This window comes from Lonchura striata, chromosome 6, assembly GCF_046129695.1.
Source record: "Lonchura striata isolate bLonStr1 chromosome 6, bLonStr1.mat, whole genome shotgun sequence".
In the NCBI taxonomy this organism is placed as follows: domain Eukaryota; kingdom Metazoa; phylum Chordata; class Aves; order Passeriformes; family Estrildidae; genus Lonchura; species Lonchura striata.
In genome coordinates, this window is record NC_134608.1 from 62,450,339 (window position 1) to 62,467,241 (window position 16,903).

The 16,903-nt window shown below is 39.9% G+C and overlaps 1 protein-coding gene across 1 annotated transcript; it reads right to left on the reverse strand.

The window, feature by feature from the left end:
- Window positions 1–1,454: 1,454 nt before the first annotated feature.
- SLC5A12 (solute carrier family 5 member 12) lies at window positions 1,455–16,630 on the reverse strand. Its single transcript, XM_021539031.2, has 15 exons — window positions 16,274–16,630; window positions 14,234–14,299; window positions 13,162–13,213; window positions 11,802–11,869; window positions 10,672–10,826; window positions 9,310–9,450; window positions 7,201–7,330; window positions 6,775–6,863; window positions 5,765–5,877; window positions 4,643–4,710; window positions 4,215–4,301; window positions 3,431–3,609; window positions 3,106–3,209; window positions 2,773–2,894; window positions 1,455–1,613 (listed from the first exon to the last, which is right to left on the reverse strand). The coding sequence occupies exons 1-15, from the start codon at window positions 16,628–16,630 to the stop codon at window positions 1,455–1,457; spliced, it is 1,890 nt and encodes a 629-aa protein (XP_021394706.2).
- Window positions 16,631–16,903: the final 273 nt, after the last annotated feature.

The window sequence follows — 16,903 nt, forward strand, 5'->3', positions numbered from 1 at the left end:
ATAGAAGGAAAGATCATCCTCTCTAATTACTGCCCACAGTGCTATGCAAACTTCGCAATCAAATAATCAAATTGGAGAAATCATGTCACTGCTTCTGCTCTGTTAGAATTCGAAAAACCACAAGCATCACATCATGAAACCTGCTTTCATCCTCGATACAGAATGTGTTTATGATAATTTTTTACCCTTTATCTTAAATTGTAATGTGGAAAAGATTTTTGCCTCATTCATTGTAACTATGCTTGGTGCATCACTTTCTGATATCTCTCAACTTACATTTTCTCAGTAATTTTTAATGTTACTAATTTGTTTTTACCTCAGAACTCCCTTTCCTTTATGTAAATTCAAAAGATTGAGTTGTGGGATTTGTAATTTTCTCTTCTCCCCCCCCCCCATTCCCCTTCCCCCCTTCCCACACGTTCCCCCTTTGTCCTGTGACCCAGCTCACCCCTTCCCCCACGGTCCTTTTTCCTGATCCTGCGTTCCCTTATCACTCCCGCTCACCACATGGTCATTCCCTTGCCCCCCCCCCCCCCCCTCTGCCTTTCCCATCGCCACTCCTGCCTCCCCGGGGCCTCCAGGGTTTCCCTGTCCCTGCCCTATCACCCTTGGCTGTGGCTCAGGTTCCCCCCACCCCCGGCACAGGGTATAACCGACCCCTGGCTGGTGCCCCAGCATCTTGGGAACACGCTCCCACAATAAACACGTGTTTGCGCCTGAGCCCCATGTTGCTATTTTGTCTGTTCCCACGCTAGAACTGAGCCTCGCAGAGCCGAAGGGGAAAAGCGGCGCCGCCTTTCCCCTCCTCCCGCTGGCGTCCGCCCAGAGCCAGTCTCGCACGGCAACAAAGAGCTATCCTGAATTCAAAGTAAAATTTGTTATTTTGTCCTATAGCTTTTACAATGAGAAGCTTTAAAGAAAACTTGAATTCCCCAGAGGAAGCAAACACAGTTATCTCATTGACTGAAAGACCAGTCTGGTCTATACAGGGTTCCTATGAGGAGAATTTTTGTGATACTTGGGTGTAGATGCAGCCTGACCTCTCTTCTCTCCCTCTATCAGAGAGCAGCTCACAAACTCACCTTCGTGAGATACCTCCCAAACTTCTCTGAAGTCTTAGTTTATCTCAAGTTCACCTTTGCACATTCCTTTCAATGATGAGTTGCTGAATAGAGCAGGTGATGCAGATGTATTGCAGCTGTGTCTGAGTAGAAGCTTCTACAACAAAATTCATGAAACATTTCTTCTGAAATAGCAGTGCTTCCAAAACCTGATTGTCCCATCATTTCCCAGGTCTGCCAAGAGATTTGTAAATAAAAATCTGGCCTTTATTGCTACAGAGAGCAACTGCTCCCTCTTGGTCACCTACAAGCTGGTAAGTGAAGTGAAAGAAGTTATTAATTTCTTAAGCTGAAGAACTAAAGTTTGATTAAACGTCCTTTGTCCCTCAGCTTCTAGAGGCGAGATTCTCTGCTTATATTTGTATATGAATTTTCTTCAGAATTGTAACCACATATCTGGTTGTTATTTTCTTTGTTGGTCTTATTCTTGAAGGCCTTATCTGTTCTGGTTTTATTTGCAGCAGCTTCCGGAAGTTTTTTCTCAAAGTCCATCTGAAAGAAAGGAACAAAATACCCTTGTAATTTGAAGCCTGTATTCACTGCCTTTTTCTTTTGGTTAAAGAAAATTATGAAAGCAATACAAGAAGAACAAAGGCTTTCATTCTGTATGCCTTTTTAATGAGCTACAAAGCCTTGGGACACCTGGAGAATAGCTGGTCCTGTTGCTGTGGAGGAGGAGGAGGAGGAAGTGGGAAGGAGCAGCTCAGATGCTGATGAGTGCAGCACTGCCTGGTTGTTGTTCTCAAGTGCTGCTCTGGAGGGCAGAAGCCTCAGAAGCTCTGATGATGGGGATGACAGCAGCAAGAGAGCTTCATGAGCATGTGAGTTTGAAAGTCTTTTTCTCTGAGTTTGGTGGACTGTCTAGTGTGTAAAGTGCAGTTTTGTCCCAGCAGGGAGAGGGAGGTCAGACATTATTTTGATGCCTTAAGCTTCAGCTTTTATATTTTTCAGATTCTGTGCTGCTTTAGTCTGTAGTTCTGAGCTTTATATTAAGTGTTGGTAAGCTCTTTTCACAGAGTGGGTAGACAAAACAGTTCCTTCTCTACCTTGGGACCAAGGACAAATGATCCAAATCTCAGGCCCAAGAGCACAAGCAACATGGACTGGAGAGAGAAAAACAAGCAGGATGGCACTTCATGGACTAAAGCTGAATTGGACAATGAACTCCAAGATGCAAATGGAGCAGAACTGATCAAAGTGAGAGCCCCCGGGAGCGCTCGTGCATTTTGGGACCATTTTGGTTCATCTTGGGTGCAGCCCTGGCTGGGCTCTTGTGCTACCCAAGGTGTGTTCATTGAGGCCTCTTACTAAATCCCTGTTTTATTCTTTAACTCTGTCTAGCCTCTGCTCTAGGTCAGCTTCCCAAGGCATCAGTTCTGTGAGCTCCTGGCTTTCCTGAGGGCTGTTTGTTTTTTGAGGGCCTGAGTCCCCATATTTGATGAAAATGGGAAAAATAGGTAACTTATTCCTGACTGGGGTTTGGCTGATTTAATTTCCAGTCTGTGCTGCTTATGCAACATCCCTTGCAAAAGTTCAAGAGCAGCTGTTGAAGGCTGGTTATTTCTTTGCTCAGCCCATGCCCTCACGTGGCACATGTGTTCCCACTGCTCCTGGGCCACAGCAGGGCTGAGCTGACGGGGTCAGCACTCACCTCCAGGCTATCGTGCTGCACACCACACCAGAAGAATACTTTGAGTCTCTTGGACCAAAAACAAAACAAGTTGCAGACTGGCTTAATTAACACTGGTGGGATGTCTTCTCCTTTACTAGGTCCTGCAAAAAGAAAATAGTAATAAGTGGATAGCTGGGTATGAGCCTTGGGACCCTCAGACCATGAGGTGGGGAGCAGGATCGGAGCCCACTGCCCTCTTCTGAGTTTGTGTCTCAAATCACCTACTAGACTTTTAAAAACTTTTTCAACAGCCAGATGCAAAGGTATATATGTGTATATATATATGCGTGTCTGTATGTTTAGGCCACCAACCTGTTATAAAGCTTATCAACAGCCCGCTGATGGCACAGCCCATGCAGCCGATGGCACTGAAGTACAGGTAGGACAGGGAGTACCAGGTGTCTGCCAGCAGAGGCCTGTGAAGAGGGGAAAAAGCAGCTAGTGATGAGCAACAGCTGCATTTGAGCTGTTGCCTGAATGAACCAGCAAAAATGCAGCTTATGCTGCAGCTGGTGAGTCATCTGACACCAGTCTGCACTCCCAGCCTGCCCTGGCAGTGCTGCCTGCACCCCAGCTGCAGGCTGGGGGGGCACACTTGGCAAAACATAGGCTTAAGTGGTAACAATAGGAGAAATACCTCTCTGGAGCCAGCGTGGGAGCTGCTGTTATCAGTGCCTCAGTGCTGTTAGCCAGGGTGCAGTTGAGGGTAGACAGCTGCAGAGGGATGGACTTTGTTGCTGGTGCCGGGTAAATGAAAGAGCCAGTACCAGCCCAAAAAGCCAAGCTGATCCCAGCTAAGAGGCCTCCAAGAGCACCCTTGGCAAGTATAGAAAGATACCATTAAAGATGATCTGTGGAAAGTGCTTTTCTGTGAATATGAATTAGGCAGGAGTAGGTCATGATGGGTTATGGTGTACATAAATTCTGTTCTCTCTCAACTAAGGTATAAAACTCTAAGGTATTTAGTGCTCTCTGTTTGCAAAAGTTGAAGCAGAAGTGTGATTAAAGCTGTGATACAGATTTTAGTTTTACTTCTGCTAACCTTGATGTGAATCCTGATGAGGCAATATGGAATGAGCTCATGTTGCGTTTTTAGTGAAAGACTAAAGGCAAAGCTTTTGAAATCACTCAGTGGATCCCAAGGCTGGTGCAAATATTGAGTAATTTTTTTCTTCTTAATGAAACTCAGAAAAAAAATAAGAAAGCACTCATGTGAATCTAATCACTAATTATTCCACAGCTGGGTAGACTTAAATCTGGCAGGATAAATCAGGTAGGGAAAAGGCATGTATAAATAGATCTTAGAGCCTCAGGCACTAAATCTGAAAAGCAGCTCAAGGACCCAAACAATTTTCAAAATTGAGTTTTAACCAAAAAGCACCAAGAGATTTTCTTTTAGATCAGGATTTTTGTTTCCTTACCTTCCAGTTAGCACAGGGAAACACAATTCCCAGAGTAAATAATCCCAGCATGGGCCCCCCACACATCCCGTGGATGGAAAGGGAAGCCTGTGGGTGCAGAGAAGAAAGAGTTCAGGGCAGAAGCTGAGGGGAAGCATGCTCAGTTCTGATTTTGATTTATAATTTTCACTGGGAAATAGATGAGGGAGAAGGGATAAGTAGTGATGTCAGTGCACAGTTACAGAGAGAATCAATATTGTTTCCAAGCAGAAGTCAATAGAGAAAGAGTTAGGGGATTTTTTTTCCTACTTATTCCTCTCAGCAAAATGTCTACTAGAAATGGTTTGGGTACTCTAGCATCCATCAGAACTGGCAGCATTATTTGCTCAGTTCATTACATTTTGTGTTGATTCCTATTGTATTAGTTGCATTTCTGAAGCAAGAAATACCTGCACAACTCCTCCCAGCAGTGATGCTGCTGCAGCCATGGAAGTGCACAGGACACCGTATAGTACACCTGGAAAAGGTAAGGTAGGGAGGTTCTCAGCCCTGGTTAATGGTGGGGATGGTTACTAGCTCAGTAGTGTCTGAGGTGACCAGCCAGCAGGGAGGAACTGGCCCTTCTGACTGGGTGTTTAGAGTAGAGTATTACACACCCAGCAGTGTCTTGTGTGAAGTCTCACTGGGTTTTTGGTTGATTGATATTTTTTACAAAGTAAAACAATATCAATGGCATTAATTTAGAAATTATGCCTCATATAGGAATGTTTCTGTTGCCTTTAAGTATTGCTTTTAAAACAACTAATAAATGAGTGAGAAATTATAAACCAGCATGACTTTCTTCCCTTGACACCTGCTTTAACTGGCAGGTGAAAATCTGTATGCAGCAGCCTTGAGTAAAGCCAACCAAAACTTCTGTGCTAGCACACCTTGGTTTCAGACATCAAAATTATCTTTCTAGGTCCAGAGTGAAAAAATAAGTAGTAAGTGGAAAAACAAGAAGGGAGAATACTAGATGCAGTTACAGGGATAGAACATAGATGGGTTTGGTGCTTTCATTATATTTGTGAATTTTAATAGAATTCTTATGATAGTCATAAAAGGGTTATGATCTTACTGAAATAATTGTAACAAATATCCTAAAAATTGAAATAATTTTGGATGCTTGATATGTTGATGATATTTTGTGGGGTTTTTTACTTTTTTGTTTTCATACTTTTTTCTCCAAAAAGCTGGATAAGCTGCTTATGCAGTACTCTGAGTTTGAATAGAAATTATCTACTGTATTACTCTAAATTAATATTACATGAAGTAATGTGGTAATAACTACATTACCATTCTTTCTGTGTTATGAAGAGTGTTTTCTAATATTTTCATTAGACCAAACTTTTCCAAGGATTTTGAATGGTGGTTGTTCATGCTAGTCTATATTTGTTTCTCTGCCGTATGGTGCTGATGATGCTACCAAGGCATCAGAGGGTTTATCAAGTGCTACATTCATGTTTCTGAGGGAGTCTCTCTGTGCAGTGCCCTTTACTGCTAAAGAAATGGGTCTCATCTGGAGTACCCACACAAGCCTTTGCTGATCCATGTGCTCATCTTCTCGGAGACATTTGGGAAACCTTTCTTGACCAGGTCTTCAAAGGTAACGGTTGCTAAAGCATTGATGCTGGCAGCTACCGTGCTGTAGAAAGAGAGAAGAATAGTAAGTAAATAGGAAGCAATATAATCTGAAATAAAGTTGTATCGATAAAGAAAAGCTTCCTCTTTTTCCACACTAATGCTCTCCAAGAGCTGTATGATTCATAGTATTTTTCGTATATGCTACTTTAACTGGGGAGGTTTCTGCTGTTTCTGCAATTGCTGGGGGCTCTGCTTCATGCTGGCATGGAACAAGATAAAAACACGTCCAAACTGACCCTTTCTTTTACAAGTTTGCAAAGACCTTAAGTATAGATATATTCCAGAATTAAAACCTCACTCCTTTAAAAATTGAAGGATGTGCAATCACCACTAGTGCCACCTTGGTCCTCCATGAATGGCCCAACTCTTTTAGCTGGGTGAGTGAGCCTGTCTTTGGTGAAAATTGTTCAGATAGAGTTACTGAAAATGTTTATTGCCACTATGTTATTGTGGCAGTTACCTTAAGTAAAGACAGTTTCACCATAAGCAGCTCCCAAGAGTATTTTGGGAAGTTAAACTCAGTTTTTCTACACTTTCTTTGTATTGATAACTTTATTCTAAAATGTATTTGGGATAAAAGATACTGGAGATGTGGACTTAGACTTTACCATAAACGTAATTGTAGAATAATTTAGGTTGGAAAAGACCCCTAAGGTCACAGAGTCCAGCAGTTTACCCAGCACAGTCAAGTCCATCACTAACCCAAGTCTCTAAGTGCCACATCCACATGTCTTTCAAATATCTCCAGGGGATGTAACATAATTCAACAAAGAGCTACTTCCTAGAATGTTCTAAGAGAAACAGCTGGGCTTTTCTTAGGGTTGCATATTTTGACCTCATTCTGGATCCTCCAAGAAATTATCATAAACAGCTAAAATGTCAATTCAGATTCACAGACCTTAATGTTCCACTGAATGCACAAGCAACAAACAGTCCTGGGACTCCTGGCATTGAAGAAAAAATGTCCATAACAAAGTATGGCATGAGCTGGGATAGGAGAAGCACCAGAGAACATAAGAAATTAATTAAGGTAATGGAAGCAAAATATATTAGCAAAGTTTATTAGCATGTTGCTAAATTCTAGTGTTGTCCCAAATAACATGGTTTCAGATTTTGAGCAAAGGGGACGTCTTTTGGCAAAAATACTCAATTGAATTAATACTGCAAGAGTGCCAGAATAGATATTATTGTAGCCCTGATCTGGCATCCATCTTAGTCCCTGTGTGCTGAAAGGATGTGGAGAATTTCACAAAATTGAACTGTCCTGATATGTGCTATATCTGAGCCCAAAACATCTCCTAATTATTGTAATGGACATCTGTACCTGATCAGGAGCTGAAATGAAAGCAGCAGTCCAAGGGTCACAGCTCTTGTAATGAGAGTACATCACCAATCCACAAAATACTGCACACACTAGGACTGTCCAGAGTCCCAATAAATTCAAGTAAAGTGCCCTAGAGCAAAAGAGGAAAACTGTTTAATGGAAAATAAATAAAAAAGTTGTTGCAAGATAATTATTCTGAACTTTTCTGGGAGATCTCTTGATCCCAACTGGTTTTATAGTTCAAACTGGCTTTATAATTCAAAGCAAAATTTAAAAAATTGAAAAAGGAAAAGTACACCATCCTTATGGAGTGAGGATGAAGTTCCCAAACAACTCCCTGGAGCTGGGAGAGTCAAGGAACCTCCTTGCAAGGGCTGGGACTGTCATTCCTGTCCCTTGAAAGAACAGATTTTTGCTTGTTGGGATATGCTGATGCTGTCCTCCCTTTAAAGCACACAGAATATTGTTTCCAATGTTACCATGCAAAGTAATAGTCTTGGTGAATTTTTGCTATTCCATGAGATGGATGTGGGTGACAGCATCTGCTGGGAAGGTTGTGTGACTTTGGGTCAGCAATCCTGCAGTTTCTGAGAGCTGCAAGATTTTATAGAGCTCACATCATGTTTGGACATCACCTTGCACAAGATTTATTGTGAAGTCCAGTTCAGAGTGTGCTACCATGAAACAAAGGTTAACCCAGCTCATTCCTAGTGATGTTCTCACTGGCGGGACTACTAAATGCTTTTCAGACACTGAATTTTCCACAGGATGGATTAATATAGACAGTCATGGCCTTCAGAAAAAATAATATGTTTATAGAAAGTAAAAAAGCTAACTGTTTGAAAAAGGAAAAAATTATCACCTTCATTCTTTAGCCACATGTGCAAACAACAGGCCCCAGGTGTGAGAAAAAATCTGATTGTTTAGTAAAATATGTCTAGCAATGCATATACTACTGCCTAAGTTGAGGCAGGTAGCAAGCTGGAGACCTGTATAGCTATATTGTGAATATTCACTTTGTTCTGCATTGATTGTGATTATTGTGATGCTGCAGAATTTTAAGAAATTATTAAGATTTATTTTTATTTAAGTAATACCTTGTACTATACTGCTCTACTAAATCAATAACAACTTTTAATCCAGTATAACATGTCGAAATCTGAGGTATTGACGATTCCCAGATTGTAAAAAGTCTCTGTCTGTCAGCCCCCTGCCAAAGCAGAAGCCATAATTGGTCTGTGCTGGTTTCCAGGTTGTTTATTCTGTTTATCTCTCACATGTTCTGCTGCCCTGCCCAGCTCTGTCCTGCAGGGCAGCATGTGGGGCTCTGCCCTCAGTGGGATGTGACAAACATTAAATACCAGAAACTCCCTGGGCTGGATTTACAAGAACGTGCCAATATCTGTCACCTACGTTGGACAGTGTGTCCCCAGCCTGAACCAACAGAAAAATGCCAACACCACAGTGAGACATGGAGGGCATGAAGAAGGAGAAAAAGGACAAGGCACACCCAATTTCCTCCATCTTGTCCCCTTTGGACCCCTAATCTAGAATCCTAAAATTCTACTTTTGCACCTGTGCCACACTTAATTATTACTGATATCAAACACTCAGAGCTGGTAATTCATCCTGTAAGATTGAAAACTCTTTTCCATGGACAGAGATCACAGCCAGTGTCTCTGGGGGCTCTGTCCAGTGGGGTTCCTGACCCCCTGCCAGGGTCCCAGACCTGCCAGGGCAGCCAGAGGAAAGCCCTGGATTCCCACAGTAACATAAATGCAGTTCCAATAGATACATTTTTACAATGAGATTTTAGATAGCAAAACTTCTGTGTTAACATCTTTGCCATACTCTACTTCTGAGTATTAGTTTATCAGCCTGATCATAAATTGATAAGCTGCAAGAGATAGATTTCTCTTTCTCCTCTGCATATACTTAAGTCATTTTGAGGCAGAGGTAGTAAGACTGTCAGAGCAAAATTAGCTTACTGCAACCTAATGGGATCCCAATATTTATATATCATATAAATATATATAATTTGTCAGTATAGCTGACAAACAGTGTAATTCTTGATTGATTGCAGGAATAGGTTAATGACAGGTAGCTTACATTTTAGCATGCCTTTCTGATTTGCAGGAAATGCATCTCTGTATTGTGGACTGATTGACGCCATAGAGCCCTAGCCATGTAAATGTTCCCCCAATAACTATTGTCCAGAAGGTATGTCGTCTCAAAGGATCAACATCAAAGCTAGAAAAAGGAAAGAAAAAAAGAAGCAATTTAGTTTTTTTTATTTAAATATATTTTTTTTCAGCAAGAGGTATGTGATTTTTTTCAGAATTATCTGGCATGTCCTACCATCTGAATAAAAAATTCTGCATAGGAAATACTGTTTTCCAGAACAGACAACATGCAGTCTGTTCAGGTTTGGAAGATTTTTTTACTTTTATATCGGAACACATTGATTTCAAGTCAGGATAGCCAAATATCATTCAGACCTAGTCAGAGGATCACTTAATTCAGATTAACCAACTTTATAAGGGTGTTTATGCTCAGACATCTGACCTGTGTCATATTGTAGCAGAACTACAAGCCATCCTGCCTGAGACCCCATCTTCTGTAAGGAACAAGGTTGCTTACCAGACTCTAAAAAAATCCAGCAAACTTTTAATAATTATTATTATTATTAATAATAATTTTATTTATAATTAAAATAATAATAATCATAATATAACTTCCTTTAGAAGACATTGCTTCAGCTGCTGTGTTGTCTTTTGTACAACAAAATTCTACTACTCAGCAAATCTTACTCATACAAGTATATCTTTCTGTTTCGAATGTGTTGCATTCGCAGTTCTCCTTATCTTGGTTGAGACAGCAGATAACATTTGCCTTGCTGCTGAATTATGTTACTGACTTGTCTTGATTAACCAACAAATGCCCCAAACAGCTAAAGGAATATCAGATTTCTGTCCCAGCGCACTGGTGCACTATTGCCTGCTGCAGTGGTGAGTGCAAGTAAAACATAGTGTCTGTTTTATGAATAGAAAATGAAAGATATATACATTTAGCCACTGAGATTAGCTGTGTTTAGAGCATGGCACTAACAGCATCAGGGTTTCATGTTTGATCCCTGTATAGGCCATTTACTTAAGAGCTGGAATTGTTGATCCTTGTGGATCTCTTCCAACTCAGAATATTCTGTGTATGAAATTGGAAGGAATGCATTTGTAGCTACACAAGAAAAAATGGCAAATCTCTCCTTAATTTCAGCAGACCTTACATTTCTTGAAAGAGTTAAGAGTTCCTAAAGGTCAAACACATTGCTAATAGCTGAAGAGATGAGGAATGGACTTCTCTGAGTCACCAGGGTTGTTTAATAGCAACTCTGTGTATTTTTGGCTTACTGAGGGTATGGTTTCTAAACATGAAATGTACAGAGAAGAATGTTTTGCATCATTTGTTTCTTACTCAAATATGTTTAGCCGAGATCCTTCATGGGCATCTTCCCAGACTTTGGTTGCTCCACCATTCAGACTAGTTCCTCGAATCAAAACCACCACGAAGCCAGCCACCATAACAACCATTTGAAATGCATCTGTCCAGACAACAGCTTTTAATCCTCCCTAAAACAAAGAGAAACTGTACACCCCCAATCTTCTTTCCTGTTGCTTAAAATGTAGAAAGACTCCTTATTTTGACAAGCTCCTGGGCTGTATGTACAGCATCCAGCAAATCAGGGCTCTGTATTCTCCCACAAAGTGTGTATTTTTGCAGGTCAGAAAATTTCACATCCTAAATAGTTTGTCCATGGGCACAGAAGAATATTTGACTTTCAGTTAAATGCTTTTTTTTCCTGCCTCCTTTATATGCATTTGAAGAACATATCATGGTGTGGAACACAAGCTTAGGGAGTTTTGGCCTGTTCCTACATCCCTTAGGACTCCATACATTCTCAGAGCCCAGAGTTAGCCCAACATAGAAAGACAGCTCTGGAAAATTTGCCATTCAGCTTTCTTCCATAGCTGCTTTCATATTTGATCAAATGAGTACTAGAGCATATAATAAATGTTTTCAACACAAGTGATATATTGAAAAAAAATCATTAGTGTCAATGAGAATGGCAATTAGTTTGTGTCCTGAGCCATAGGACTCTGCTGCTTCAGTGCAAATATCTATACAATATATCTGTTTTGGAATTTGGAGTCTCATTGCTTCCACTCAAAAGTAAAGCTCTCTGGCCTGTTGATTATCCTTCCTAGGTTTTAGTGCTTTGTTCTTGAGCATGATTTTCATTACAGTGTTTTTCAGCCTATAATTTGTAAAAGATAAGGATCGTCTTCTCAAAAGATAACAGGGGAAGCTTATTGCCTCCTTATCTGGACTCTGTCCCAAGATGTCTGGTTTAAACATGAAGACATACAGCAAAGGATTAGAGAGGATTCTTTTCCTCCAAATATACTTCCCTATAACACAGAACATATAAGAAATTTTTCTCTATGTACTCAACAGGAGCCATCCTTGTCTGGTAGTGTGTCATGTTTAAAGATGGTCAAATTAACCATCTGTGTTCCAACTGTTCAGTTATGTCTATTACATACCAGAGTGCAATAGAAAGTGCAGACAATTCCTGTTGCAGCTACAGAGCCCCAGAGATCAAATCCAGTGACTGCAAAACCAGTGAAAACAAAATTGTTAGTGAAATGGGTGTGAGTCATCTGGAAGGTAGCAGAAGAGCTGTAGTCCTTGAGCTTTAGAAGGATAGGAGTAATCACTAATTTTAATCTTTTGTATCTATTAGGAGCTTTGCTGGATTGTTCAAGTTTTGTAGAACTTGTGGATACTGTTTTGCATTGTTGTTTTCTTTCAAATTGAAATTAATTAACTTTCAAGCAAAAGTAAGAATACTTGCATAAAGCAAAAATGTCATTGTGATGGGACAGAGCTTTATAAGCAATGCTTCACTTCTGTTCTTAGTCCAGAACTTTGTTATTGAGAAACCAAGTTCCTCAGAGATTCCCAGAAATCCTAAGATGAAAAAAAACCCAACCCATAAGTAAATTCCATTACCTGCATCTAAGATTGATTTAATGCTAAAATGGGCTTAATTAAAACAAATTTCTGTGTTCATTTTGCATTTTCAAATTTCTTTACACAAAATGCACAAATTTGTTTTTTGGCTGATACTGGAATCTCACCCGCCAGTCATAGTCTGTGAGGGCAAAAGCTATTTGTGAAGGTTCTCTTATCAGCAAAGTTAGTATGGTGTAATAGTGAATGAGAACTTTCACATGGAATTCAGCTGCATGACAGAGGAAGAAAATTTGGCACTGTGTGAGCGATGGGATCAAACAGACTGAATGCAACTCGGATAATGAACAAAGAAAAGAGCCTCACAATCGCTTCCCAGTCAGTTTTGGTAAAATCAGGATTTAGGCCATGATGATTCCTTGTGCCATGATGATTCTATGTGCCTAAAATTACAAATCCTGTCTATGGTGATGGAGGCTTTATGCCTACTTTGTAAATATTAATTGAAGAAGTCTGGGGACAGAGAGCAGAACAGCATTCATCTCTGTCTGCAGGGAAGAGTTATTCCCATGGAAACCTGAATACAAGAGACAGGGATAGGAGGAATCAAAGTACATAGTATGGTCTTGGATCATCAGCTTGTACTGTGAACTTTGTCAGGATGTTGGGAAATTGTTTGCTTCAAGTCTCTTCAGGTGGTACTGAGTGGGAAGGAGAGCAGAAGAGCAACCACGAGGCTCCTGCTAATGTTTGGGTGTGAGAGGAACCTGGGGAGTCAGAAATAGAGAGCTATAAGGGGAAGGCAAAAACCTTCTTATAGGGTCTTTGAGCAGGGTTGGGGTTTTATCCATTTTTGTTACTTCATTTACTCAGGCAATCCCTCTGGTGTGCTTATTTGGGGTAGCAGTGTAGTGCAGCATAAGAACTCACCCTGGTTGAGTGCCAATGATGGAACATAGACCACTATTCCTGTGTAAAGGATCTGAAGGAGAAAAATTATGTATTTTGAATGCTCAGTGATAAAACTTGTATTTAGAGTAGGGCTCTAATACCTAAAATACCAGATACAAAATACCAGATCTAGGGGCTTCTTTAGATTAGGTTGTATTGTATAAGGCTTTGTGTTTCAGCCCTAAAAAATTAAAATCTTGTGTTTAATTCCTTTCTGAGGGGAGGACCATTATCTGTCTTTGTATTACCTATTTCTCTACTGGTAAGAAAAGTACATGACAAAATATCCTCATGAATTAGAAAAAGGGTATCTCCAGAAAACACAAATAGTGATAACAGAAATAGAGTTGCATTGATCATAGAAATTAAATTTTCATTTTCCATTCAGTCTCTTAAAGTAACTGACTCAATACCCTTTACGTGTAATATCTGAGATAACTGGTGGAGAAACAAAGCATCAAGGTCAATAAGTGTTCAGATCTGTTGCCAGAGGTTTGGGAATTATTAAAATGGAATTAATGCAGAAGGAAATGTCTCCTAATCTCCCCTCAAATCCCATCTTTCCATTAAATACACAAATAATGTAACCTGTCAAGATGGTCACAGCAGGGACCAGTGCATCTGCCCAGGATACCTTGTATAGCAGTTTTCAAATAGGATAGTTCACCTCAGTGTCATAAATGGGTAACTAAACGTACCCAGTGAGGCTTGACCAGCTGCTCAAGAAAGACAGAATCCACTTATCTGGGAAGAGAGAGGCTTCCAGTGAACATAATGTGACCAAGAATGTGCTGTGAGAGTACAGCACTACATTCGAGTGTTAAAGACAACTAAAATGGCATTCTTAATACTAAACAGGAAAATTTAGGGAAGTCAGATAGTTAAATATATAATCATATTTTCTTTGTAGCATTCATGGTTCAAGTGAGAAAACTAAGAAAAAAGACTACTCATTAAAACATCTCTTTATAAAAAATGTGCTGTCTGAGACTAGTCTGTGAAAAATCAATGTTGAGTGAAATTAGCATAAAAAAAGTCAATGTTATCTTACCGTCTGTAGGATGTAAATCAGTGTTGCAGCAAGACGGACAATCTTGTTAAATCTTAACTCCAAATACTAGGAAAAAGCATATTCTCAATAAAGTGCACATGCAGCACCTGTGACACAGCCATTACCCTTCTGTTTGCCCCAAGTGGCACCTTACTGTGTAAGTAAACTTACTGGCAGCTGGCACTGCTGCTATGAGCAGCTAACGAGGAGAGCAGGATTGTCATTAGATGGAATGATAATTACAATTAGAAATCAATCTTCTCATCTGTAACATGTACATGAAGGTGTATATATAATCAGTGTATAGATTATATAGATATAATTATATATATTATATAAACTATGTTCTGATTATTGCAGTAATCAATACCTTCTTTGTACCAGGAATAACTGGAAGATCCCAAGAACTACAAAGAAATTTTAACTTCAAATGAAAGTATGTTCCAATTATACAATGAGGAAACTTGAGTTCATCTCTAGCAGAAATAGCATTGATTAAAAGTGGAGGTGGAGCAGATGGTGAAGCAGCAACATGGAGTTTCCTGGTGCAGGAGCTAGGCTGGCTTTTCCCCTTGTTCTATCTCAGCCTAAGGCCAAATCCACACATCACTAATATGGAGAGGCACAAAGGGGGATCTTATGGACTTTCAGGCTCATGGATGTAGAGAGTTAAAAGAACTGCAGAGGTGAGTAGATCTCTAGACCCAAAAGCCCAGGTTTTAAGGGTGATTGATCACCTGAGGTCTCTGCAGAGTTTCTCTGCCCCGTGGCAGCCTCTATGCAGGGAGACTTCTTGGGCCACAGTCCCACATGCCCCTCAGGAGACATCAGGCATGGCCTGTATAAGTTTTCTCTCTTTCACAAGTCTCCAGGCTGTGCACTTTGTACTGCCAAAGCATCTCTTTTTTTTTTTTTTTTTCATTTTTCTCATGCTGATCTTGTGTTTCTTGCATTATAAACCCCACAGTCCACCATGTAAATACATACTGAATTTATGTAACTTGACCTATTTCTAAAATTAACTCATGAAGCCAGCAGTCATCTTTCCAGCATGCTTGAAGGGTCTCTTCATCTACAATATGACCCTTTTGCTGGTTCAAATGACAAAAGTAATTAATTCTCTGACATTGGATCAAAACCAACTAGAAAATGCAATTACTTGGAGCAATGGTCAATTTTACTCTTCACTGTCCTGAAAATATTTCCAAATACCCAGGCAGATCTGTTTGACCAAATTCGTTCCTTGTGTTTGGGCTCAGTGAGCACAAGCAGCCTTTCTGTTACCAGAAGGTTCCTTGTGAACAAACCCAGTTTCATCATCCAATTCATGCTTAGTTGAAACTGCCCACAGAGGAGCAACCAAACTTGCAGGAGCTGACTGAAGTGAGTAAGAGGCCATCCCAAATGGTCAGTAGCTGTCCTGTGGATGTGCAGTTTATAAGGGCTGCTACTGAACTGTGTTATGAAGGAAAAAATGTGTTCCAGAGAAAATGCCAGGCAAAAACTCAACAAAATTCAGAAGCCATTAATTTATTTTCCTAGAGAATGCTCGAATTCATTCTCCAGCCCTGACTTTTTTTTTTTTCTTTCTTTTTTATTATTTTAACAAGCCTTCCACCTTCTTTCTTTTCTTCCCACTTCAGCTACTTCAATATAGTAACTTGGCCAAAATTGCTATATCTAGACCAAGTTTGAATTGGATAGTATTGAATATTTTTCTTAAAGTCTATCTCTAAACCAGAACAAAATTTGGATATGCTGAAGTATTTTCCAGCTGTAATTTAATTTGGTGCTGTGTGTAAACCCATATCCTGTCTGTGCTATATGTGCATAAAAGGAGCTCTGACCCTTAGATTATGATTTCATCTTATACAATATAAATAACTAGTTTCATAATGCAAATTATTTTATAAAATAATTAATATATCAATATATTTGTTCTGTAAAACACTGCAGAAGGTTTTTTGTCAAAGATTTTTCTCTAAAAACTGTATACTAGTTATGCTAGAATAGTATCTTTATTTTATTATTTTTACTTACCTCATAAGTGCTTGTGATGCCAGATCTATAAAAAACAGGTAGGAAAAGTTCAGAAGTAAAAATGATGACAAGTGTATATGAAAGAAAGAAGAGCACAAAGGATGCCCCATAGCGATAAACTTCGGAGGGTGTCCCCAGGACTGTCACTGCTGACATGAAGCTTGATGTAAGAGAAAAAGCTATGGGTCCACATGTCATCTGCTTACCGCCCACCAAAAATTCCTTTGAAGTTTTTTTTTTCCTCTCTTTAACTGCAAAAAAGACTCCAATGATGGCAGAGACTAAAAATAGTGCTGCAAAAACAACATAGTCCCAAGTCACGAATTTTTTGATTTCTGGAGCTACAAAGTTTGGCATTGCACCAATTGTATAATTCTTTGATGGAAGATTCTGATTTACTGTGGCTGCTGCTCCGACCAGATTAACTCTGTTGACAGCAGAGCTGAAGCTTGTCTGTAGCTCAGCAATGGCAAAAAATAAACTTGAAGAGTGTTCAGCCAGAACACTTTTTCTAATCCAGTTCAGTTCTAAGGAGTTAAAAAAAAGGTAGCTAAGGATGAGTTACGGAGGAATGCACTTAGACCCAAGTACGGCAGGTGCTTCTGCCAGGCAAGCTGAAATAAGGGACTT

Coding starts and splice junctions, on each gene's coding strand:
- SLC5A12 (XM_021539031.2), bottom strand. CDS start 16,630: ATGCCAAACTTTGTAGCTCCAGAAATCAAAAAATTCGTGACTTGGGAC. Junction 14,300..16,273: donor GCATCACAAGCACTTATGAG/GTAAGTAAAAAT, acceptor GCTTTTTCCTAG/TATTTGGAGTTAAGATTTAA. Junction 11,870..13,161: donor ATCATTGGCACTCAACCAGG/GTGAGTTCTTAT, acceptor CTGGTTTTGCAG/TCACTGGATTTGATCTCTGG.